At 42.0% G+C, this 27603-nt stretch overlaps 2 protein-coding genes across 3 annotated transcripts in view; one reads left to right on the top strand and one right to left on the bottom strand.

Annotated features, from left to right (window-relative positions):
• The window catches only part of CHD3 (chromodomain helicase DNA binding protein 3), a 407921-nt gene extending 388115 nt beyond the window's left edge, over positions 1-19806 (top strand). For both annotated transcript variants that reach the window (XM_082254656.1, XM_082254655.1), the window contains exon 41: positions 19797-19806. The gene's annotated coding sequence lies outside the window, so the exon portion shown is untranslated. The remainder of the gene's footprint in view (positions 1-19796) is intronic.
• On the bottom strand, positions 2412-27603 carry LOC309552884 (extracellular calcium-sensing receptor-like; the record flags this gene model as incomplete). The annotated part of the gene is made up of 5 exons (XM_082253795.1): positions 2412-3313; positions 5344-5563; positions 9577-10389; positions 17927-18224; positions 27371-27603. The coding sequence occupies 5 exons, from the start codon at positions 27601-27603 to the stop codon at positions 2412-2414; spliced, it is 2466 nt and encodes an 821-aa protein (XP_082109921.1).

Genomic DNA, 27603 nt, shown 5'->3' with positions numbered 1-27603 from the left:
ACCAGCATCTTAATATGTCACACCTGTGAGGTGGATGGATTATCTCGGCAAAGGAGAAGCGCTCACTAACACAGATTTAGCCAGATTTGTGAACAACATTTGAGAGAAACAGGCCTTTTGTGTACATAGAAAAAGTCTTAGATCTTTGAAAAGCTAATGAAAAATGGGGCAAAAACAAAGGTGTTGCGTTTATAATTTTGTTCAGTGTATATGGTGCCATTGCTGTAAACTTTTTTCTGTACACATTCAATTGCTACAATATAAACACATTTAAGTATCCATGTGTGTTTACTCAATTCTTGGGTATACCCTAGCTACAAGCAACAGCACCATAACATCACATATTGTGATGTTACGGTTGCATCTCATGCTACAGCTGCCAAAGAGCCTTATCTTATCACCCTCTGTTGCAGATGGAGCTATTGTTAATAATAATAAAAGGGGGCAGGTGTGGGGCTGCCTCTGACAACCCCACATGGGAGTGAGCAGCTTCTTTCTCCAGTGTGCTAATGCTTTGCAACTAAAGGGAAGAGACCGTGCCACAATGCAGCCTGTTTGTCTCGCTGCGGCAGAAAGTCTAAAGGGCTCTTCCTCTTTACAGCTTCAAAGAACTTACCACAATCAAGAGCAAAAAACAACTTTATTAAAATTACTATTAAAATATGTAAAACAATAAACACAGCTAGGTGTTCAGTGCAGCTGTTACTGTTCTCGCAAGACCCCTGCCGGGTCTTCCAAGATTCCTCAAGGGATCCCTGCTGGGATTTCCAGGATTCCTAGGACCTGACAACGCTCTTGCTTGCTCCCCGCCTAGACCTCTGCTCACAGCTGACTACTCTCTTGCCTCACTCCTGCCAGGCCTTTAGCTTGGACCTGACTACTTTTTTTCCTGCTGCCTGCCATTACCTCTTTCTGAACTCGAATATTCTATTGCTTGATGCATGTCTGGACCTCTGCTTGAACCTGACTACTCTCTCCCCTGCTGCTTGCCATGCCCTCTGCTTGGACCTGACTACTCTCTTGCCTGCTGTCTGCTATGACCTCTTTCTGGATCTGATCATTCTCTTTTCTGCTTCCCTGAGAACAATCTTTTCACCCTAACCCATATGTTCCAGCAATCTATGGGTACATCTAGGGCAGGGGTGTAAAACTCAATTTAATCGCGGGCCGCATCAGCATTATTATTGCCCTCAAAAGGGCCGGTTGTATCTGTAAGACTAGATGTCCAGAGCACCCCCTTCTATTACATAAGACGTCAAGAGCCTCCCCACCATCAGAAATTGAGTCCCCCACCCTCCCTTACATCACAGTGCACCCCCTTATCTTGTGCTGCTGCTGGGAAGAAGCTGTAGTCGTTGCTGAAAAGCAAAAAGTACAGGGTCTGGAGGAGGGCCAGAAGAGGGCTGGAGCTCTCCTGCAGCTGCAGGAGAGGTGCAAGGGCCACATGAAATGGCCTTGAGGGCTGGATTCAGCCCGCGGGCCTTGTGTTAGACACCTGTGATCTAGGGTATCCAGCCCAGCTACATTATCTGGAGCTCTGGTGAAGACCAAATGGTAATTAGACCTCATGTCTTGGGTGAGCCTTCGTCACATGTCAAGGGGCACCATAACACCAGCACTACGAAATATCCCTTTAATCCCCTAAGTTATGCACCACCAGTGGATCAAATGTGTGCTTGATTACGCCACATCCTTGAGTTCCATCCAATATGTTTCATCTCAAAGAAACTTCAGAAGTTAAAAAAGCAAAAACAAAAACATGTATAAATTAAAAAAAAAAAAATGGGGCAGATTTGATGGGCCACTTTGTCTTTTTTCTGCCGTCATGCTTATATGTTTCTATGTTTCTAGTGCAGCAATGAAAAAAATAGACCGCACTGTAATCCTCAAAGCTGCAGTACTTTCTATTTTACATTATTTGATTTTAGATTTAGGCTGTAAATACACTTTAAATTATTTAAACATCTTTCTAAAAATGTGGAAGGTTTCCTCTTGTCTTACTACCTTTCTTTTGTTGGGTAGGGTGATGACTTCCCACATGGAAGAAAAATATATTTAAAATATATTTAAAAAAACATTTTTTATTTTTCCCAAATATATTGGAAATATATTTGAAATGCTAAAATGTTGCCCATATTCAATAATAAAATTTCTAATTTTTTTTCCCTAAATATATTGGAAATATATTTTTCTTCCATATGGGTTGCTTTAAAAATGTTTTTAAAAATGTATACCATACTTCATTTTAAAATTTGCCAAGTCACAACTTTTGTATTTTGGATTCAACCTTATTATTCTCATTTTATCTTTTCATAGAATCATAAAAACATCTGAAAACCAAAATAACTTACTCAGTATAGTATATTATATGACTTTTTAATTCCTTTGAAATGCTATTGTGCTTTAGTGAATCATTTTTTTCCTCTTCCCATCAGACTTTCTTTGGTGTTAAGCTCCGGCTTGCATAGAATAATGTAACATTTGGGCACAAAGATACAAATAACCAGAGCCCAACTGGAAGACAAGATAGCAAAGATTTCCATTGCAACTGAATACTTGCCACGTGTGCTAAGGTACGCTGGAATAAAGGACACCCAGACGCTCAGGAAGGCCAGCATGCTGAAGGTTATAAATTTGGCCTCATTAAAGCTATCTGGAAGCCTTCGAGCCAGGAAGGCAAGGACAAAACTGATAGAGGCCAGGAGGCCCAGGTACCCAAGCATACACCAGAAGGCTGTTGGAGATCCTTCATTACAGCTGGCAATTATAACTTCTGGTTGGCTGACTTCATATTGTGGGAATGGTGAAGAAGTGGACAACCATGTTATACATAAACATAGTTGTATAAATACACAACTACTGATAACATGGTAGCCCAACTTTGACCCAGTCCATTTTCTTAAACTGCTGTCGGGTTTAGTAGCTTTGAAGGCTATCAAAACAGTGACGGTTTTTGCTAAGACACAAGAGACACATAATGAGAAAACCATGCCAAAAGCCACCTGTCGTAGAAGACATTTTTCTGGTTGTGGATAGCCGATGAGTGTTAAAGAAGAGAGAAAGCAGAGAGACAATGACAGCAGGAGAAGACAACTTAGAAAGTAGTTATTGGCTCTGACAATAGGGGTAGTCTTGTAGCGGATGAAAAGTCCCAAGAGGGCAAATGGGATTGTGGAAGAAGTAATACTTGTGGTAACCAGTGTTGCTCCCAATGGCTCTTCAAAGGAAAGAAACTCAATAGCTTTCAAGAGACACTCCGTTTGTTGGACATTTGGCCACTGATCCCAAGGGCATTTGAAGCAGTCAACGGAATCTAATAAAGGAAGGAACATTATTGCCATATTAAAAATATATGCACAAAAAAGTCTAATATAGGTGCTATTCTCAGATCCTGAGAGATTTGAACAACTGGGTCCCTGAATTTCTACTCAGTCACAGTATCAATTATACATAACTGTTTATGTTAAAGTGTATCTTCACCTTTCTTTCTTTGTATAGAATAGCGGATGGTCATCAAAACTTCTGTCAACTATCCTGTTGGAGAGAATTTCCTTCATGTTCTGGAGACATCAGAAAGTGACTAAAATCTCTCCAAAGTGACAGGAAACCCCGACTTAGATAGCTATTTTCATTGAGGATTTCCCCTCACCTTCTGTTCCAATGATAACTGTAACTTTTTAGATATCTTATCACTTTCTGTCTCAGTGATCACCAAGACAAAGAGAGAAGTTGAATCCTTCCACTAGGCGCAGAGCAAATGAAAACCTGACAGAAGTTATAACTCGACTGGAAGAAACTGACAACACGCCAATGACCTAAGCATTTTAGTAAAACTTCCAAAAATGCACAATGGACCACCATTTGAAACTTTCCCACTTGACGCTTTTTCCCCTAAGAACGTGCTTAGTCATAGAGTATATAGTATATATATTTACAAATAAGCCCATCCTTTATGGTCTACTTAGAGTTTACTTATAACAAGGTTTACTTAGAGTTTACTTACAACTGTTCAGGTCCAGGTTATAGATGCCAAAGTGAATGAGATAGGGGAAATCTTCTCAATGTAAACACATACAGTACACTATATTGTCAAAAGTATTGGGACACCTGCCTTTACATGCACATAAACGTTAATGGCATCCCAGTCTTGGTCCATAGGGTTCAATATTGAGTTGGCCCACCAATTCCAGCTATAACAGCCTACACCCTTCTGGGAAGGCTGTCCACAAGGTTTAGGAGTGTGTCTATGGGAATGCTCGACCATTCTTCCAGAAGCGCACTTGCGAGGTCAGGCACTGACGTTGGACTAGAAGGCCTGGCTCGAAGTCTGCTCTCTAAATCATCCCAAAGGTGTTCTCTTGGGTTGAAGTCAGGTTCCTCCACTCCTAACTCGCTCATCCATGTCTTTATGGACCTTGCTTTGTGAACTGGTGCACAGTCATGTTGGAACAGAAAGGGGCCACCCCCAAACTGTTCCCACAAAATAACTTACCTGTCCAGTGGGTGGCGAGGAAACTCTTCACTTACTTGAAGAACCTGCTGTCAGACTATTTTGTGATAGCAGCATTATAAAAAAGTATGTTAGAAATTTATTCTGAAAAAATGTATGAATTAGGAAAACAATGTGATGATGGAATTACGTAGGATTTGTATGTGTCATCTTTGAAATTGCCATCTGGATTATGAATGGAACAGTCAGTGTCAGTAATAACATCAAGATTACCTGTCGTATTAGAGATATCGGTCTGTGGACAGGGTACACACTGGAAGCAACACAACGGCTTTCCTGGTATGATGGTTTTCCTGAAGCCGGGAGGACACCTGTGGCTACAGACAGAGGACGGAACCTAGGAAAGACATAAACCAAAAGCAAAAGGAGAGAGGTGTATATGAATACATGCTATTTTAAATGTATCTATCATATTTAGATTCTGGGCTGGCTGAAGACAATATGTCATCTCCAAAGTTCACAGTTATAATAGGTTGAGGTATAATTTAGGGTGGAAGCTTAATTTTACGATAATGTTTATGTTTTGTGTCAAAGGATGGAGAGAAGGTGCCTTTTCTTGTGTCAACTGGGTGCCTCCATACACCAATCATGCCCATGTGTAAAGGCTAATAATGACATCATTTTCCAAGAAGAACATAGAAATTCCTATTCAGAAAAAACGTTCTGTCTACCGTTACCCTGGAAGAGTTAGGCCACCTTCTTGACCTCTGGTATTTCTGTTTCTTGGGTTCAGAGGTTAATTATAATTCAGTCATTATTCCCTCTTTGGTAAACACCACAAACCCTTGAAACTCTAAGCTACAGATTTTGATCGTATTCTGTTCAGTCTTTACCTGCGTTTGTCCATTGGATAGCTCTGATATTCAGTGTGAATTTATTTCCTTCTCTTTCGCTGTCATTATAGCTCCCCACTTTTATCTGTTGTACACCTCCCTGTGCGCTCATTTGCCAGTTTACAATGTCGTACACGGCTGGAAGATTCCCATTCATGTCAAAATAAATCTCTCTGTCATCTTTTGTTGTAAAATGAACTGATTTCATGCCACGTAGAACCTGATGAAGTTAGAAAAAGTATAATTTTTACATATTAAAACAATGGAGGACAATGAGCGTGCCTCCATAATGTAACTGGACAATACTGATGTCACTTTTTTCTGTTTCATACCTCCAATTCATTCTAATCCTGCAGGATTGTGCTGGTTTTAGGATCATAAAGGGGCTTGACTTAAAGTGTGTCTATAACCAAAACTTTTTTTTCTAGTTTTAGGTAGAGTAAAGAATGGTTAGATCCCTAAAGGCACAATAGACAGCAGAAGGAAATCTACAAATTGAGGAGAAATACCCACTTAGACAATTGTCACTAGTACAGGTTTTTCCATTGGAAGGATTCCCCCTGTATTTCTGTTCTTTGGGAAATTTAGGATATCCCTGCACTTCCAGTGCCAATGGTCAGGGCCGGATTAAGAGCATCATGGGCTTGGTGCTGAGGATTTCGAAGGGCCTTAAGGGCCGTGCCTTGGCATGCACCCAGAGGAGGAAGGGTGCAGCCATGCATGCCTAATTCCACATGGGATGCTGTCTCTGAAGCCCATAAACACATCCATGCATCGGCAACTGTCCCTCCTTGTCTGGCCTTCGTGCTGTGTGGGGAGGTTCTGAGGGAGCTGCCTGGGGAAGCGAGCATAGAAGCCAGACTTCTGTGCTTACAAGTGACAGAAGAGCGGTAACAGTGAATATGGCCAACCCGGGGCCTATATAAAGGTAGGGGCCTGGAGCTGCAGCTCCAATAGCCCCTACGTTAATCTGGCCCTGCCAATGGTTTCCAAAATAAACGGAGGGTAATTCTCTTCAGTGGGGGCATAGAGACTAAAACCTAACAGAGATTCTAACACTAACTAGAGAGTCTATTCAGAACTAATTTTAAAAATGTAGCTAGAGATATAAAATAAAGATAAAAGAAAAATAGTCACAGTTTTGATAAAAAGGGGCATAATGGATACTAAAATGTACCATATAAGAAAAAGTTATATAGCCAATAGTGACTTTCTTAGCAATGTTTGCGCACATGTATAGATTAAGGGCCTAGTCACATCAATTGTACTGGTCTACGGTGCTCAACAAAGCCCAAATGCAGGAGGAAGACAATAATCTACTGAGCTGGGTGGAAAATTATTGTCTGAATAGTGACCTTATGCTATCATATACGATCACTGTTTGGGTATTCAGACATGGATGGAGGAATTGCTTAATCAAACTGTGTATGACCAGTCTAATATACCAAATAAAAAACAAACAACCAAACTAACAAGCAATATTAAGTGACATTTTCACATTTTTTTTAGCAGCTGTATTTGTTATATCTATACCATGTTACATCTATTGGCAGCATGGAATGGTATTCTTTAGCAAACAACCATACACTGTTTAACATTAAGAAATATATTCAGCAAGATCACTTGGGTATGTCCAATATGATGGCCCTCTTTGCCCTCAGTTGTCACTTACTATAGTCGAAGGTCAGGTTAGTATTTTCTATTGTTCTGCAGGTCTTGAGATTGTTCGGTTGATTTGCTAAAGGCAAATAGGCTGTTCACTTTACAAGGGAAGATGTCTTGTGCAATGGAATTTTCCCCAGAGGTTAGTAAATGTGGTGAAATTTCACTTTGCAAAGAATACCCAATCATGTGCAAGGAAGAAAAAAAAACAACACATTTTTGCTTGCTCACGATTGGATGATGGAAGTGAGCAGAACTTCACCTCGCTCTGGGGGAAATTCCCTTGTAAGGTGTATAGTCTATTTGCCTTTATTAAATCAACACCATTCAATCTGTTTAGATGCTTCTGAATATCCTTGATTGGCTGACAAGGGAGCATTCCAGTCTCACTAGCTGTCCTGCTACATACTTGCCAATGTCTAGAGGTTTTATGCTTCTGTGCTCCATGGTAACTAGTGTTTTTTTTTTTTTTACCCATATTATGCCTGTTTTTTTTGGAAATTTCTACATATAATATATTAACCTCCCTGGCGGTATGATTCTTTCTGATTTTAGGTGCTGAAAGTGGTACAATTATTTTGCATGTAATTCTTAAGGAAGAGCAGCCCAAACCAACTATTTACATATTATTTTTTTTTTACTGTGCCTTCTTCTTTATAACATCTCGGGTATGATAAAGTTTGACACACAAAATCAAAAATTATAATATAATAAATGACTATAAATAAGTTAAAGTATATATATATATCTATATATCTATATATAGATATATATATATATATATATATATATATATATATATATATATATATATATATATGTATAATATATGTATACACTGTATATATATATATATATATATATATATATATATATATACAGTGTATACATATATTATACATATATATATATATGTATAATATATGTATACACTGTATATATATATATATATATATATATATATATATATATATATATATATATACAGTGTATACATATATTATATATATATATATATATATATATAGATATATAGATATATATATATATATATATACTTTAACTTATTTATATATATATATATAAATATATATATAAAGTACAGTAAAACTGCAGGAAAGGGCACTGGGGGGCAAACTAATATCAATTTATTTTATTTTGTAATGAAATGTAATGTTTTTTACTTTTCAAATTTGCCGCCAGTTCCACCCCCCTGCGAGCGTCACGTCGCAGGAGACGGAAGCCGGGGCTCACAAGCATCGGGCGGAAGATCCAGCCGTCGTATGCCGAAGGGACACATCGCTAGATCCCGGCGACAAGGTAAGTAACCTCTACAAGGATCCAGCGATGCTCCCTGGCGGTACCCCAAGTGTGGCTCGGGGTTACCGCTTATGGCAGTGAAATCTCACCCCGAACCACACTCGGGAATACCGCCAGGGAGGTTAAAAGTTTTTTCTTGGGACTTCTGTTCTAGGAACACTGAACACAAATGTCCTAGAAGTAACCAACAAAGTGAAAATTAAACTCCTACGTATAAGGTTTTTTTTTTTTTTTTTAAATAAGTGGGAGTGGGGTGCTAGTAATCCACACTAGGTGCAGGTCCAGCTTGTCACTAAAGACTTTATTTTGGCCAAACAATAAATGATGGCACTATCCAGCAGTAGATGCACACATCCTCTATTGTATAAAAAGGATGCAAAGAGGCAGCATAAAGAACTATTTGAGATATATTTTTGCTTCCTGTACCCTCCCTGTTCAATGTCTACTTAGACCTAAGATGTTTAGTAAACCACGTGTGTTTGGAAATTCTAGCAATCAATGATTAAGCAAATTATGTCCCCTCCTGAACTTGAAAGGACCCTGGCTCCCATAGAGGCTTGAGAAGATGCCCAGCTCACTCAGCACCAGTAAAAGCAAAGGGGATGGCAACACCTTTCAGAGCAAACTCTATGAATCTCCAGTCTGCCCTTTGGACTTAAAGCGGAGTTCCGGCCTCAGAATCGATTTTTTGATAAAAATACTGCCCAAATAGTGATCCGTCGCCCTTAATTCATCCGCTAATCCCGTATTACATAGTTTCATAAGTTAGTGTAAATCGTAAATTCTTACTTTTAAAATCGTTTGCTGAGCGTGGCCATCTTTGTTGTGGTTATCTGAAGCCGCAGTATGTAAATGTATTCCCTTCTTCCTGGTTCTAGCTCATTGTGCAAGCTGTGAGAGGAGCCCGGCCGCCTACGCCACTGCCCATTGCCTCCTGGGAGTGATGAGTAAGAGCTCCCAGGACGCATTGCAGGACAGGAAGTGACGGCGCGGCCCGCGGCCGCAGAGGGAGGAAGTGGAAGGAAGGTAAGTGTATTTTCTTCTGAAACAAGGTAAGTGAAAAAAAAAATCCTGACTATCCATTTGTTGTTCAGGTGACACTCAGCAAGAGGATGGCCCAAAATCGATTGTGTCGATTTTGAGGCCGGAACTCCACTTTAAAGTAAATATTAACACGTTGGGGTTAATTTAGAGTGAAAAAACAATAAAGTGTGTCAGCTTAATTACAGCTACAACCTTACAAAATAATACCTCCCAAGGGTGAAAAGGCAATGGCTCTTGGCATTTTTCCAGTGGTGCGGGACAAGCTTTTAACCTATGATTTAAGATATTGTGTAGTGCCCAGGCCAAGGAATAAACTGCAATATAAACACTGTAGATGACCCTGAGCACCGTAACACTGCTGAAAGTGTTTCCAAGTGGTTCTTGACCTGTGCATTTTTTGGTGCTGTTGGGGAGAATTGCTCCTGGTATTTCCCATTTGCAGCCAAAGTTCCCTTCCCAAAATTCCTTCAGGTAAATGTCATCTGGGGTCTTCTTGGGATTAGTAGCATTGAGGAAGTCTCTGAATCCTGGAATTTGACCACTGTGCAATGCAAATCCAATGGTTCCTTGAAGAACGGCCCAGTACTTTTGCTTGGAGACTAAGGCTGATGTTGACCATGACTCACTAGCTATCCAAGTCTTCCCTGTAATGTTTTGTTTCAAGAGTTCCTCCACTACTGGGAGAAGGTTTGACCCACTAGAAAAGACAACCACGGCAGAAGCATTGGACTGTGCAATAAGTTTTGAAAGTAGTGGGGCATTTCGATCAAGGCGGCTAGTGAGGATGTACCCTGTAAAGGCAACACAAGCCCCAGATTTTAGGATCTCTAACTTAGTGGCTTGAATGCCCTCCTGTCCATAATCTGTGTCCTCAGCTATTAGACCCACCCATGTCCAACCAAAGAAAGAAACTAGCTGAGCCAATCCACGTGACTGAAACGTGTCGCTGGGAACAGTCCTAAAGAATGATGGGAACTGAGTCCTGTCACTTAGAAGGGAACTTGTGGAGAAATAGCTGATCTGTAAAGAAACAGAAACAATAGCAAGATGAGAAGCTGAAACTTAATATACTATATGGCTTGTGAAACAGTTACCACTGCTGGTATATGGTCTTTCAATGGCCAGTAAACAGTTAAATATATAACAACAGATGGGCTATATAAAAGTTAAGACATACGAGGCTGAGTTCCTAAAAAAAAATACAGTAATGGGAGCTGTCTGACAGGGCAGAAGACCGTATTTTTAACTGCAGCAGTTAGGTAACACTTACAGGTCTTGTTCCTACCCCAGCCTGTGATTGGATTATAACCAAAATAATGAGCAGATTGATGATTTTATCTCTCTGTCACTCTGCTCTCTCCTCCTATCAGCATTTTTCTTGTTAGTACATGAGCACTGCAACACAGCTCACTCCTTGCGCAGCTTATTCTTCTTCCACCATGAACTTTGCTGTACAAGGACTTCAAGAGGCTAATGCCACAAACAGTGGTGTCACTAGAGTTGGTGTCACCTGGTGCAGTAAAACATGGTGTCACCCACCCCCAAGGCACTGAGCAGGCTAGTGCATTGGCACGGCTCCCCCCCCCCCCCAGCCTGTCACAGTGGATGGAGCTCGGATGGAATCAGGGTGGTGGATGGAGCTGGGATGAGATTGGGGTGGTGGATGGAGCCGGAATTGGATCAGTGGATGAATGAAGCCATGATGGTATCAGGGGATGGATGGAGCCCGGGATGGGATCAGGCTGGTGGATGGAGCCGGGATAGGACTAAATGAAGGATGGATCCGGGACGGGATCAGGGAAAGGATGAAGCTGGTGATCAAAATATTAAGAAAAATAGTGCAGCGCTAAAAATGTGTGGGTAAATTTGCATGAAGTAAAACGTGAACAATCAAACCAAAATGCAAAAAAATACAAAAAAATCTAAGTCCAGAATGTCCATAAAGTGTAAACTGTGACTTGAAAAAGGTGTTGACTCCAGCATGTGAAATAACTGCAACAAATGATAAATCCCACACCAAAGGAATCAAGATGTGCTCACCAGATGGTATGGACCCAAAGTACTATACAGCAAATGGGTCATACACACTGTATATGTAGATGTCCTCGGTACCGAATAGGCAGGAACCTCAGCAGCGTCTCTGGATCACAGGTGGTGATAAATATCTTCCAAACCGGTCCGCATGGGAATGCCTAGGAGTCCCCACTTATGGGATTGTGGAGAGGGATGAACCAAAAGGACACCATAGCATAATACTGTATGGGCAATTTATTGGAAGATAAAGGAATACACTTACAATTTCACAGGTGGTAAGAAGCACTCAGAAAAGATAGGCACTCATGATACTACTAACGCGTTTCCTTAAAAATAACATCCTCAAAGGAATTAGCCTTAGGATGAAGGATGAAGCTGGGATGGGATCAGGGGATGGATGGAGCCGGGAGGGGATCAGGGTGATGGATGGAGCTGGGATGGGATCAGGGTGAAGAATGGAGCAAGATATGATCAGGGGAAAAGGATGGAGTCGGGATGGGATCGGGGTGGTAGATGAAGCCGAGATGGGATCAGGGTGGTGAATAGAGTCAAGATGGGATTTGGGGGAAGGATGGAGCCGGGATGGGATCAGGGGAATGGATGGAGCCGCTATGGGATCCGGGGAATGGATGTAGCTGTGATGGGATCAGGGGAATGGATGGAGCCGGGATGGTATCGGGGGAATGGATGGAGCCGGGATGGGATCAGGGGAATGAATGGTGCCGGGATGGGATCGGGGGAATGGATGAAGCCAGGATGAGATTTGGGGTGAGGAATGGAGTTGGGATGGGATCTTTGATTTAAGGGGCATAGGGGTTAAAGGATATGTGCTAGAGGGTGCTTTGGGAGGGGAGAGGAATTGTCCTGGGGGGGGGGTCAAACTTCAAATCCGCCCCCCTCCTTCTAGCACAAGTCTTCTCTAATCCAAAACAAAGCATCCCCTAGCACATATCCTATAACCCCCACCCCCTCCCTAAAATCACTCCTGGCACCACAATTGTTACCTGCCAATGCCCTCCTTCCCAATCACCATGTCCTCACTATGTTCTCCTGTTATTACAGACCTCAGCCATGTGCATCGTGTCCCTCCTCCTCCTCTTCCTCCCGGCCTGTGTACATGAATGTCAGAGGCAAGGAGGAGGTGGCTATAGTCCGGTTTGCAGTGGGTGCAGCCGGCGTGGAGAGAAACTCCTGCAGCCGAAGAAAGATGCGATTGTGGGGGTGTGTGGGACGATCTGACCCCGGGCACCCTGTCTGTCTCTGCCTCACACCCTCCTCCGCCACCCTCCCCACAGATCGCGTGGAACTGAGGGGATAGCAAAGATCCCGGAAGGGAAGGAGGGAGCTGCGGCGCCCCTCTTAATGAGGCGCCCGGTGTCAGTCCAGGCCGGGTGTCACCCTCTGGTGGGTATCACCTGGGGATGGCCCGCACCCCCTAAACCCCCATAGCGATGCCACTGGCCACAAACAATGGAGTTTAACTTGATATAAGCATCTCCCTCCTGTGAGCTAAAGACTATGTTGGCACATATAGCATCATAAATCCTTAGGGTCCATAAATGTAATGACTGTTAGAAAAAGGGGAGGCAGTGTATGGATGTAAGTTGGTATAAACTTAAAGTGAACATGTTCTGCATTTTAAAAGTAAAAATGAAATATCCTATTGAACCGAAGACACCACAAGATACCTCCTATTACTATTATAATAATGAAAAGACAGATCTGTGGTCCTCTGATTTAGTATGACTTTATTACTTGGACAGGAGGTACTTCCTGGCTAAGCTCCACCAACTGTCATCCATCTGTCCAATGAGAAATAGAGATGTCGCGAACATAAAATTTTATGTTCGCGAACGGCGAACGCGAACTTCCGCAAATGTTTGCGAACGGGCGAACCGCCATAGACTTCAATAGGCAGGCGAATTTTAAAACCCACAGGGACTCTTTCTGGCCACAATAGTGATGGAAAAGTTGTTTCAAGGGGACTAACACCTGGACTGTGGCATGCCAGAGGGGGATCCATGGCAAAACTCCCATGGAAAATTACGTAGTTGACGCAGAGTCGGGTTTTAATTCATAAAGGGCATAAATCACCTAACATTCCTAAATTGTTTGGAATAACGTGCTTTAAAACATCCAGTGTGTGTATACGATCAGATATGATGTTGTATCGATCAGGTAGTGTAAGGGTTACGCCCGCTTCACAGTGACAGACCAAACTCTGACAGACCAAACTCTCCGTTTAATGCACCGCAAACAACCGCAAACAGTCCATTTGCAGTGGGCACAGTACAGTCTGTGGACCTGACACTCACTGGCAGGCAACTGCAATTATATTACAGAGGAAAAATTAAATTACTTTTTTATCTGCAAGGTGCTGTGCCACCCTATATGAGTGGTGGGCAGTGGGCACAGTACAGTCTGTGGGCCTGACACTCACTGGCAGGCAACTGCAATTATATTACAGAGGAAAAATTAAATTACTTTTTTATCTGCAAGGTGCTGTTCCACCCTATATGAGTGGTGGGCAGTGGGCACAGTACGGTCTGTGGACCTGACACTCACTGGCAGGCAACTGCAATTATATTACAGAGGTAAAATGTAATTAATTTTTTATCTGCAAGGTGCTGTGCCACCCTATATGAGTGGTGGGCAGTGGGCACAGTGCAGTCTTTGGGCCTGACACTCACTGGCAGGCAACTGCAATTAAATTACAGAGGAAAAATTAAATGAATTTTTTATCTGCAAGGTGCTGTGCCACCCTATATGAGTGGTGGGCAGTGGGCACAGTACAGTCTGTGGGCATGACACTCAATTGCAATTAAATTACAGAGGAAAAATTTAATATATAGTTAGTTGTACTAAATTAATAGACGATATTGTAATCCACTGCGCTTTAGTAAATGCAGGTAACACAAACCTGGCAGAATAACACATATAACACAAATTGCTGCTACTTAAATGAGTAAATATAATAAAAAATAAAATTCATCCAGAAAAAACAGGAACTGGCTTTTTCATTCGAATTTCAGTAGCACAGGGATGGTGATAACCTCTTACCAAATAAATAGGATGATAACATATACAAAAATATATGAATCAGATGTGATAAATATAAGCATAAAATCATAAATACATAAAAGCATGAAATCACATCAATCTGAGTCCATAAAGTCCATAGGTATAAAGTGCATAGAGCAATGAAAGTGCAAACATGAAGGATCACATGTGCAACTTATGGGGACCACCCTTGCTTGCCACAACCACATAGTGCCGGGAGAAGTATCTGAAATTCAGACTCACCAGACGCCTATGCCTAACCACTCTCATGGACTGGGCAACAACAGCATATAGTAAAATAAGGTTTCCTCCAGATCTCTGATTTGTGCTGCAAAGACTCCTCTGGAAGATTTCCTGGTAAATTTATAGTTCATGAGAGTGGTTAGGCATAGGCGTCTGGGGAGTCTGAATTTCAGATACTTCTCCTGGCACTGTGTGGTGGTGGCAAGCAAGGGTGGTCCCCATAAGTCACACCTGTGATCCTTCATGTTTGCACTTTCATTGCTCTATGCACTTTATACCTATGGACTTTATGGACTCCTATTGATGTGATTTCATGCTTTTATGTATTTATGATTTTATTCTTATATTTATCACATCTGATTCAAATATTTTGGTATATGTTATCATCCTATTTATTTGGTAAGAGATTATCACCATCCCTGCTCTACTGAAATTCAAATGAAAAAGCCAGTTTCTGTTTTTTCTGGATGAACTTTATTTTTTATTATAGGAAAAATTAAATTAATTTTTTATCTGCAAGGTGCTGTGCCACCCTATATGAGTGGTGGGCAGTGGGCACAGTACAGTCTGTGGGCCTGACACTCACTGGCAGGCAACTGCAATTATATTACATAGGAAAAATGAAATTAATTTTTTATCTGCAAGGTGCTGTGCCACCCTATATGAGTGGTGGGCAGTGGGCACAGTACAGTCTGTGGGCCTGACACTCATTGGCAGGCAACTGCAATTATATTACAGAGGAAAAATTAAATGAATTTTTTATCTGCAAGGTGCTGTGCCACCCTATATGAGTGGTGGGCAGTGGGCACAGTACAGTCTGTGGGCATGACACTCATTGGCAGGCAACTGCAATTATATTACAGAGGAAAAATTAAATGATTTTTTTATCTGCAAGGTGCTGTGCCACCCTATATGAGTGGTGGGCAGTGGACACAGTACAGTCTGTGGGCCTGACACTCCTTGGCAGGCAATTGCAATTATATTACAGAGGAAAAATTAAATGCATTTTTTATCTACAAGGTGCTGTGCCACCCTATATGAGTGGTGGGCACTGGCAGTGGGCACAGTTCAGTTAGTGGGTCTGACACACACTGGCAGGCAACTGCAATTATATTAAGGGTAAAAATTAAATGACTTTTTTATCTGTTAGGTACTGTGCCACCCCGATATGAGTGGTGTGCACACAGTACAGTCTATATATATATATATATATATATATATATATATATATATATATATATATATATAAAATAAATAAAAGCAGACTGATATACCAGCCCTAAAAAGGGCTTTTCGGGGTGCTGTCAGGACGCTGTCCTTACAGCAGGATTGGACACAGAACACTGGCTAATGATTTCCCTATTAATTCAGCAGCAGCACTCTCCCTGCTCTAACTAACTCTGCAGCTTCAGAATGAATCTAAGATGGATGCTGCCCTTGCTTTTTTATAGGATGTGGGAGGGTCTAGGAGGGAGGGTATGCTGATTGGCTGGAATGTGTCTGCTGACTGTGAGGTACAGGGTCAAAGTTTGCTCAATGATGATGTATAGGGGGCGGACCGAACATCGCATATGTTCGCCCGCAGCGGCGAACGCGAACAAGCGATGTTCGTCGGGAACTGTTCGCCGGCGAATAGTTCGGGACATCTCTAATGAGAATCTCTTTACTAGCCACTGAGACAAAAAAGCAAGCCTTAGCAACACAGTGAACCTATATTGTAAATCAGAGAGAGAGAGGGACGTAGAAGTGGTTTTCATAGCAAATATACGTAATAGCAGTAAATGTCCAAGAGCAGTTATGTCTGGCTTTTACTTTCAAATGTTAAAATAAGGTGCAGGTTCACTTTATTTAGTCCATTCCTGCTCAGGAATCTAAATCAGCACAAACAAAACCATTTGAAATGCACAATACCCTCCATAAGCTAAATGTGTCTGAACTGTAAATCTTATTTTACGAAGCTACTGGGACCCAATATGGTGATTATGGTTTGGACTCATTTATAAAACAGCAGTATGGCCTTACCTTGGCTATACTGCTGCTTGAAAAAACATATCAGCACATTTCTAAAGCACAGCAATGTGATCTACAAATGGGGATGGGGATATGTTCTACTTTATTTGGGACTTCAAAGCTCCATTTTCTCCAATGAATGGGAAAAAAAAGTCCTGGGAGAAGGAGAGTCCGGTAACATGAACTGTCAAGAGTTTAGCACCCCGTGGTACATCACTGGTGCCACCTATCTTCATTTTATGAAGAGCATGTAAAATATGGATTCCATGTGATGTAAACATATACAAACAAGCAGAATCAAGCCACTTAGTTATGATTTTCAGGCAACTGGAAATCATCTGTCTGTTCAAGATCCCTATGTGCGGTAATACACAAGGTGTCCACCCTACTTCAAGTCCTGGGATTTCCAGATATAGAAACCTTAGTTATGGAGTTATGTAATGAGATTCAGAATTTCTGACCTTGCTCTTACTTTATTTGTTGCGTGATTGTTTTGAGTCAGTGGCTCAATATGCACTAAAGTAAGACAAAAAGACAGACAACTTTTTAGTATTTTTAGAAGGAGGCAGACTCCATATTTTCTCTGTAGCAATTGAGCTTAGAGTCGGTTCACACTATGGCGACACGACTTCGGGTGCGACTTGTGAAGTCGCCGTGCACCGCGACTTTGGCGCGACTTGCACGGACTTCACATAATGGAAGTCAATGCAAGTCGCTCCGACTTCGGTCAAAAGTAGTGCAGGAACTATTTTCTAAGTCGGAGCGACTTGAGTTGCTCCTATTAGAACGGTTCCCATTGCACTGAATGGACCGCGACTTGTCAGGCGGCCAAGTCGACTGACAAGTCGCGGTAGTGTGAACCGGGACTTAAGGTTACATTGTAGCGGTTTCAGTAGGTGCTGGTTCAGAAGGTCAGAAGGAAAGGTTGTCTATGACAGCATTCATGTTTTTTCTAAACAGGTTTCCCTTAATAATTTTGGTCTGTGATATAATGTGCATGCTTGGGGGCTGTCATCCTTAGCCACTGACTTACAATAAACATGTGCCTTTCAAGGGTTCCAACACCTGTTACATGCATGCTTTTTGGAAGACCTATGAAACTGTTGGCTTTGGGGATCCTTACATGTTACTAAACAGTGTAGTTCAATGAAACTAAATTTCCAGTTTTCAATATATTTAAAGTCACTCTAAAGAATTCTTATGCACATACCTGGGGGTACCAGTGCAATCCCAGCACCCTGGCCATGGCCAATGAGCTAGCAGAGCTGGAGTCCCCTATTACTCCCCCCAGTGGGGTAGACTCATTGAAGCAGCGGTAGTTTGGTACAGAGCGGTAACCTCCCCCAGTAAGGATGCCCATAGCTCCCTCTAGTGCTCGTCCTGGAGAAGCACAAGAGTCAGACAAGTGTACTCCTAGGGTCAGGTTGGGGAGGAAGGAAGCTGAGTTGTTGATTTCTTCCACTGCCAGGAGAAGAGACTGAAGCCACTGGAAGGTGAGAGGAACAAAGCTGGAAGAGAGATGATTGGAGATAGACAGTAACTTATGGTAACCAATGATTTTGGCTTGATTTTCACCAGTAAATAAACCTGATAGATATTAGTAGCTTGACATGTTATACATTTTGAAGGCTAACCACAGACATACAGTATACATTTATGCACATATGTAATATAGACACTGTATATAGTATATAGGGACCCTGCCCTATGCAGTAGGGTCCCTAGCCTCTGATAGTTCTAGTTTCTTCAGGTTTTATCTAAACTCACTGTTATTGGTTGCTTCTGCCTGCTGTTTTGGAGTGTTCCTAGCAATAGTGTAAGAGGATCCCATTGCCTGAGTTATGAAAATTTTCACTAGCCAACCACTAGGAGGTTTATTGCCAATGGTGCATGCAGGGGAATACTTGGGAGTGACCATGGAAAGCTCTGGCTCTGCCTGGGGAGGGTGTATGTTGCAATGTGTTCCTGTCCTCCAAGGCCTGTTGCCTGGAGAGGGTGTGCTGTGTTACAGAGGGGCCTACACCCAGGACCTGAAGTTTAATGTTGCCTTTCTGGAGGGGACATCCAGGGGAATTGGAACAGGAAGGGGATTGTCTGGGTTTGAGCACCAGGGGGGAAGACTTTGCTGCTAAAGTGTGTCCTGGAGATCTATGTAGAAGCTATAGAAGTGGTGAACATTGCAGAAAGCTATGGTGGCTATATACCAATGGGTATATATGGTACAAAGCAGCTGTTTTATAGTCTTTGCACGCTATAACCTTTGCAAGCAGAGCTCTAACAACTATGGAACAGGGATATACTCAGATTGAGATGGAACTACTGGCAGTAGAGTTTGGAATGGAGAAATTCTACAATATACAAGAATGATGACATCAGTGGCCTAACCATAGCCATGACAGTCCATGTGACTGCTATAGGGGCAGGGGGTGGGAAGGGGCCTTAATAATGGGGCTGTTGAGGCATATTAAACATAAAAATCTGTGTGAATGTGAAGGAATGGAGAGGTTGCAGTTGATATTGACCCTGTACCCCCTGTGATGTCTCCTGCCAAGAAGAGCAGATGGTCATTAGACACACAGGAAGGATCTGTATTTTATAGATTGTGTTGCTTGTCACAGGCTATGCAGTAAGCCTATGCACAGGGCCAGGCTATACGCCTCATGGCCAGCACTGACAATAACCCTGTATGCATACTGTGCATCCAGAAAGTATTCACAGCGCTTCACTTTTTCCACAATTTGTTATGTTACAGCCTTATTCCAAAATGGATTAAATTCCTTATTTTGCAAAATTGGATAAAACCAGAGTAACGGGACTTTAAATGAGGCATGAAATGTAAAAAAGGAAATATTTATTCTAGAAGACATACAGTAATACAGTTCATAATTTCTGATAGACAATAAATATTAAACAGTATACAATTCATATGGGAGTATAAATATATTAAAATAGGATCTCACATACGGTCTTTTCCCAATTAATTCCAATATGAAAACAATATGTATATCAATTCATAAACAACTAGAATAAGAAAATCAGAATAAAATATTAGAATAAATTATTGCATCCGAGTTTTTGTGTAATCTCGACACGTTTCTTGGACCTCCGTCCATTCATCAGGAGTATTGGATGCCAGTAAAGTATCTGAAGAAGAGGAAAGAGATTCAGACATTCATGCACCAGAACATGTGTAATGAAAATAACATCTTGGGGATCTGTACATAACCTAGTACCTTGGTCATCTCAGGGTCAATAGAACACAAGAGGAATGAAACCCAGCCTAGGAGGGGAAGTGACGGCATCAGAGGCATAATCTCCCCCGGGGCTGAGGTGCAGAGAAAGCCAAGCGCGATCGGGGATGATAGAACCAAAGAACAGGCAGAATTAGCCCAGGTTTTATACCGGCTATCTGGTTTCTATACAGTTTCCTTTTTCCCATTTTCTATTGTCACTCCTTATACGATTGTCCAATACAAATTTTCTGGGTGTCTCTCTTTGGATCAGTCTATCTGTCTTCAACGGTATTTTTATACATTGATAGTCTACTGGACCCACACTTATTACATTTGATTATATGTATACCCTTTTTCAGATTATCACCTATCCAAAGGCACCCCATTGGCACTATTTACACTAAACTTTGGAGTTGAGCTACTTCTGCCTGGACTTTGGTTCCATCATCCCCGATCGCGCTTGGCTTTCTCTGCACCTTAGCCCCGGGGGAGATTATGCCTCTGATGCCGTCACTTCCCCTCCTAGGCTGGGTTTCATTCCTCTTGTGTTCTATTGACCCTGAGATGACCAAGGTACTAGGTTATGTACAGATCCCCAAGATGTTATTTTCATTACACATGTTCTGGTGCATGAATGTCTGAATCTCTTTCCTCTTCTTCAGATACTTTACTGGCATCCAATACTCCTGATGAATGGACGGAGGTCCAAGAAACGCGTCGAGATTACACAAAAACTTGGATGCAATAATTTATTCTAATATTTTTTTCTGATTTTCTTATTCTAGTTGTTTATGAATTGATATACATATTGTTTTCATATTGGAATTAATTGGGAAAAGACCGTATGTGAGATCCTATTTTAATATATTTATACTCCCATATGAATTGTATACTGTTTAATATTTATTGTCTATCAGAAATTATGAACTGTATTACTGTATGTCTTCTAGAATAAATATTTCCTTTTTTACATTTCATGCCTCATTTAAAGTCCCGTTACTCTGGTTTTATCCAATTTTGCATACAATTTAGGGATGGAGGCTACTTAACTATACTCTATGTGGAAGATCGAAACTCTGTTTTTTCTTAAATTCCTTATTTTCCTCAAAACAAACAATACCCAATAATGACAATGTGAAAGAAGTTTGTTTGAAATCTTTGAAAATTTTATAAAAATAAACAACAAAAAAAATCAATGATGTTTCTGTACATTGCTGCATTCATCTTTCCCTCGATCCTGACTAGTCTCCCAGTTCCTGCTACTGAAAAACATCCCCACAGCATGATGCCGCCACCACCATGCTTCACTGTAGGGATGGTATTGGCCAGGTGATGAGCGGTGCCTGTTTTTCTCCAGACATGACCCTTGCCATTCAGGCCAAAGATTTCAATCTTTGTTTCATCGGACCAGAGAACTTTGTTTCTCATGGTCTAAGAGACCTTCATGTGCCTTTTGGCAAACTCCAGGCGGCCTGTCATGTGCCTTTTCTGAGGAGTGGCTTCTGTCTGCCCACTCTACCATACAGGCCTGATTGGTGGAGTGCTGCAGAGATGGTTGTTCTTCTGGAAGGTTCTCCTCTCTCAGTAGAGAAACACTGTCAAAGTGACCATCAGGTTCTTGGTGACCTCCCTGACTAAGGTCCTTCTCCCCCCATCGCTCAGTTTGGCCGGGCGGCATGCTCTGGGAAAAGTCCTAGTGCGTCCAAATGTCTTCCATTTATGGATGATGGAGGCCACTGTGCTAATTGGGACCTTCAATGCTGCAGAATTTTTTCTGTACCCTTCTCCAGATCTGTGCCTCCATACAATCCTGTCTCGGAGATCTACAGACAATTCCTTGGACTTCATGGCCTGATTTGTACTTTGACATGGACTGTTAACTGTGGGACCTTATATAGACAGGTGTGTGCATCAATTGAATTGACCACAGATGGACTCCGATAAAGTTGTAGAAATATCTCAGGGATGATCAGTGGAAACACAATGCACCTGAGTTTAATTTTAAGTGTCATGGCAAAGGCTGTGATTACTTATGCGCATGTGATTTTTTAAAATAAATTTGCAAAGATTTCCAACAAACTTCTTTCACATTGTCAGTATAGGGTATTGTAGAATTTTGAAGAAAATAATGAATTTAATCCATTTTGGAATAAGGCTGTAACATAGCAAAATGTGGACAAAAGTGAAGCTCTGTGAATGTGAATACTTTCCGGATGCACTGTAAGGCAGTCTTCCTAAGACTGTTAAAAACACAGAGTATCACCTCAACTAAAAACTGACAAGACAGCTAAGCCACAGTTTTAAAAAAATGTATATTAGTATTATAGATTAATTACGTGGTGGAGTATTATAATAAAAAATTTTTACTGCAACTCCTGTTTTTCTTTTTCATTTTCCTGACACTTGAAGACCTCTTCCAACACTTGCTTGCTCTAGTAATGCTTGTGTAGCACCCTCCTAGGTAGGTGCTAGGTAGGTAAAAGCCTAGTATCTCCATCTGCTTATCAGGGGAGCCTGATTGTTAGGCCTGTTGCATGTGTCCAGGATTTGATTCATCTGGCCTGAGGGAGTGTCCCCACTGTATCCAATAGGGTATCCTGTTGGACAGTGGAGGAAACCCAGCCAGTGACACACAGGCTTTTGTAACTATCCCAGTGGGTTGGCACAAACAGTGGTGCATCCTGGGATATGTTATAAAAGTCACGGGCACATGTGACAGGGGTCTGTGGGCGGGAAGCCAGGTCCCGGGAGGAGGGTGACGGCTGTCTCTCCTCCTCTTTGCTGTGGATGGTGGTCACAGGCGGTCAGCCATGTGGACCAGGAGTGTGGTACTGAATCGAGAGGTCCAGGAAAGCTGACTGGTGGAGTAGACGGCAGAGCAAATCTGGAAAAACAGTGTCCGTGAGTACAGGGAAGCTTGCCAAGGGGTCTGCCCAGGAAGAAGACCACTCCAGTGGATAGAGTCAGTGGACGGGTGTCAGCACACACAGGCAGTGGAAGTGGGTGCCAAGTTGGAACCCTGAAGAGAATGATTAAAACAGGAACTTTCTAAACTATCTTCACTTCTGTGGCAAGGTGAAGCAGCGGCCTTGCCGCACTCTGCAGTTAGTTGTCCTCAAGATTGTGCATAGTTCATAGTTGGAGTATCCCACTCATCCCTTCTCCTATCCCAGTTCCAAATAAAAACACAAAAAACCAACATCCCCTGGACTGATTATTGTTTGAGCCAAGGACTTTAAATGCCGTTTTGCCTGCTATCGGTTGCTAATAGTAACCCAGGGGACCCGCAAGGTAAAATTATCAGCAGCCCTCTAGGGGGCAGTGCTACACTTGCTCTTAGCATTTACACCAAGACCCTGAGATCAAAGATGCTAAAAAAGACTGGTGAGCTACTGAGGACAGAGTGCTTTGGAGGAAAATTGATTTTAAAGCTGAATTCTCTGCACTGATGCCCCTTCTTACTTGACAACCCCAGACCACAGCATTGGCCCCTAGTACCTAAATATGCTGACAGCTCTCCTGCTACTTGTCCATGATATAAAAAAACTCAATATCAATTACAGTATTCTCACAGCTGACAATGCCCGGTGCCACTGAAAAATGTCACCGGGGCTCTCAACAAAATTTTGCTATGGGGCCCCCTGATTTGTAGCTCTACCCATAGGTGACATGCAGTAGTGCATTCAAAACATAAACCTCTGGAGAGTGTTACAAAGAAGCCCCTTTTAAATATTCCAAATGTATTGAGGTGCATGCTTGTCTTGCCTGACATTTTAATGTGGACAGCAGAGTTAAAATGTCCAATAATGGGGGCACCTTATTAGATCCCTGATAAACGGGTAAAATGTCCGAATTACTGCCACCATTCCAGAGGAAGTCCAAAATGCAGCACTTTGAGGAGGTGCTGCTTAAGAACCTCTTTGCTACATGCATGGTGGTGGGATTCCCCCCCTGATCACCAACTTGCCTTCGATACACTGATCCATAATAGGATAATAGGGAGGAGCAGTGGCAGGGTCTGCCCCCAGAGCCACTCACAGGTAGTGCCTGAACCACATTATTGTTGACTACATTGGGTCCAGAGCTGATGAGGACATTTTTTTTAAGGGGGGACCCCATGGACTTTCACGGTGTGTGTACTAGAGCTTCCTATTGGCCCTGCAACAAGTTTGCCATCTCAGAGAGCCTTCAGTGGAGTAGGAGGATCTTTTACAGAAGGATGAATCTGCCTGTCCCCTAATAGTGTAGACTGAGTCACCTTCATTGAAATAAAATTCATGAAATTATTGAAATAAGGGTGGTGTTAGTGCAAAAAGGGGATGCCCTCCCTTAGGATATATAGGGAGTGAGCGGTCACAGGGTGGGAGGAGTTTGGGTGGAGAGTGCAAAAAGATAGGAACTTTGCTCTGTAGATTGCCCCCATGGGACTTGGTGGGGCCCTTCCTGCAAAGATGTACTTTCCCAATGTCTGGTATTTCCTAGCTGGGGAATACCTGGAGAGATCCTGGTACAACGAGTGGGGCTGAAGTGGGGGACACAGCTAGAAGCATACTTGATGGAGAAAAGTGCCAAACGCAGACAACCAACAGTGTGAGAAGCTGAGTATGGAATCGACAACGCTCTGAAGTGATATATAACCTAATTGTGTATTCTGAAATTGGATGCCCTGAATTCATAAGTGCTATAACTGTACAACCTGAAGCTGCCCACCTTGAAGTTGGAAAGTAACGTTTTTTTCAAATGCATCGGACCCGCCTCCCTTACTAATTGTTTCCTCTCTGAGGAATGGTTAGACTGGAAGCCTGTGGGCAGAGTGTGGAGAATGGAACTGTATATATGCTGGTAGAGGTACATGTAATGGCTCCTAGGGACACACACTAATGTAGACAGCGAGGTCTGTTAGTGGTACCCATGTATATGCTGTCTTAATGCAGCACATGTTAATGTTCGCCATAACACATGTGCGTTAGTGCACTGCAGTGGAATGCTTTAGTGGGAATGGAAGACTTCAGAAGACCTCTAACCCCCTTTTGTCCAAGCAATGGCAGTTCCCATATTTGTAGCCTGACAGGCTTCTTTTAAGTGGTGTATTATTTTATTATGTACATACAGTATAGTACAGAACTGTGAGACTGGAGGATGTTTTTTATATTTTACAAGGTTAGCCTGGTGTCATATGTTTCTCCATCTTGACTGGTGGCTTCAACTCTTGGCTTTATATTGTTAACTTTGCTGGAGAACAGGCAGTGCACTTCATTATTTGGGGAAGATTCCAACCACATTCGGAACATTTTGGTGGGGTGCTGGGAAGTAATCAGAGATGTATAGTAACTAAGTAGAACTACTTCACTACTGTACTTAAGTACCGAAAGGCGGTATCTGTACTTTCCTAGAGTATAATTTTTTTCTCCTACTTCCACTTTTACTTCACTACATTTTTTCGATGATTTCAATACTTCTACTCCGATATATATTTTTTTTTTGTGCTGCATAGTTACTCGTTACAATTATAAAAATGACCACTGCCAGAACAGTAGATGGCAGGTTTATACGAAAATAAATGCTACTGTATGTATAAATAAAAGCTGCATTTGAAATAATAAAAACAATATGATGTTCAAACTTTTGACTTCTTTCTTTAATAACTACATAACACAGTACTTGTACTTTTACTTTCAGTACTTGAGTAGCAATTTTTTTTCAAAACTACTGGTACTTTTACTTTCAGTACTTGAGTAGCAAAATTTTTAAAAAGACTACTTGCAATACTTAACCACTTAAGCCCCGGAGGATTTGGCTGCTAAAAGACCGGGGGTATTTTGCGATTCGGCACTGCGTGACTTTAACGGACAATTGCGCGGTCGTGCAACGCTGTACCTAAACAAATTTGACGTCCTTTTTTTCCCACAAACAGAGCTTTCAGAGGTGGTATTTGATCACCTGTGCGATTTTTTGATCACGCGCTATAAACAAAAAAAGAGCGTCAATTTTGCAAAAATAACAATATTTTTCAAATTTTTTTATATGAAATTCCCCAAAAAAAAAAAAAGTAAAAATCAAAATCTTTTAACATTTTCGGCCAATTTGTTTTATGCTACATATGTTTGGTAAAAAAAAATCGCAAAAAGCGTATTTTGATTGGTTTGCGCAAAAGTTATTGCGTTTACTAACAAAGGGAAAGATTTTTGTCATTTTTGTTGTTTTTTTTTTAACGCATAATTGCGGCGATCTGCAATTTTTTTGCGGTACTGCGACATTGGGGCAGACAGATCGGACCCTTGACTGACATTTTTGACACTTTTGGGGTTACCAGTGTCATTTCTACAGTAATCAGTGCTATATATATGCACTGTTACTGTAAAAATACACTGGTAGTGAAGTGGTTAACTTTATTTGAGAGGGAGGGGCTGTGTGTGTCCCTAGGGGCGTGATTCTAACTGTGATTGGCTGTGGCTTGAGGTGTAGTAGAACATAGTAGAACCGTATGATCAGGGTTTCTACACAGGGGAGAATGACAGGCAGCTTGTTTACACAAGCCGCCTGCCTTTCTCCCTCTCCCCCGACGATCGCAGAGTGAGCGGCGGACATCGGGTCCGCCGGTCACACGCGCGGGGGGGTCCGTGACCGCGCGGGAGCGCGCCGCCGGCGGCGCGCGCTCGCTCCCCAGAGCCTCACAGGCTTGTGACGTACCCCTACGTCACTCTGCCTGTGAGGGGCTGACTGCCGCAGTAAATCTACTGACGGCAGTCGGCAAGTGGTTAAGTACAAAAAATGTTGAATACTTTAGTACTTCTACTCAAGTCACTTTTTGATTGAGCACTTTTACTTTTACTCAAATATGGGTTTCGAGTACTTTATACAACTCTGGAAGTAATGAATATTGAAAGTATTCCAGATGTGAAGCTGCTTTGCCCAAGGTTTGGCTCAGCACTTTCTTTTAGAGTGGCATTGGTTATGGCATTTGGCAGCTGTTGTTTGGACCAATTAATGACCTTTGATTTAACGTGTATGATATGATAATGATATATGGGGTTGTAATAAGGACATTTAGTTACGTGTTGCAGGTCACAGGAGGTGGTGCGATTCTGTAGGACAGATCATGGTATGTTCTATGTATATGAACAAGAAAGGTACCACTGACAGTAATGTCACTGGTCCTTTACATGGATGGGAAAGGTACCACTGACAGTGATGTCACTGATCCAGCAAAGACCTGTGGTATCACTTGCCAGAAGCCTATGTGTCTTCTTTCCACCAGATAGTAAGCTTTGCCCAATGTCTGCCTCAGCACCATCTTTCGGAAAGGCCTTAGTTATGGCATTGGCCAGCAGTTGTTCTAAGGACCCAGTAATGTTCTTAGACTTAAGGGTCACTTATGACATGATAATGATATAGGGGTTGTAATGATGACATTTACTCACGTGTTGCAGGTCACAGGAGGTGGTGGGATCCTGTAGGACAGTTCATGGTATGTCCTGTATACATGGACGGGAAAGACACCACCAACAATGATGTCACCAGTTCGATAAAGAGCTGTGATATCACTTCCCAGAAGTCCACACAGCTTCCCAGCAGCACCGGGGATCAGGAGCCAAGTGAAGAGCAGGGCACAGGACAGCCTTTGACAGGACAGAAACTGGCACAATAACACCAT

This window comes from Pelophylax lessonae, assembly GCF_965119305.1.
Source record: "Pelophylax lessonae genome assembly, chromosome: 4".
NCBI lineage: Eukaryota > Metazoa > Chordata > Amphibia > Anura > Ranidae > Pelophylax > Pelophylax lessonae.
Note: the sequence above shows the minus strand (reverse complement) of the source record. Positions and strands in the feature narration are given on the sequence as shown.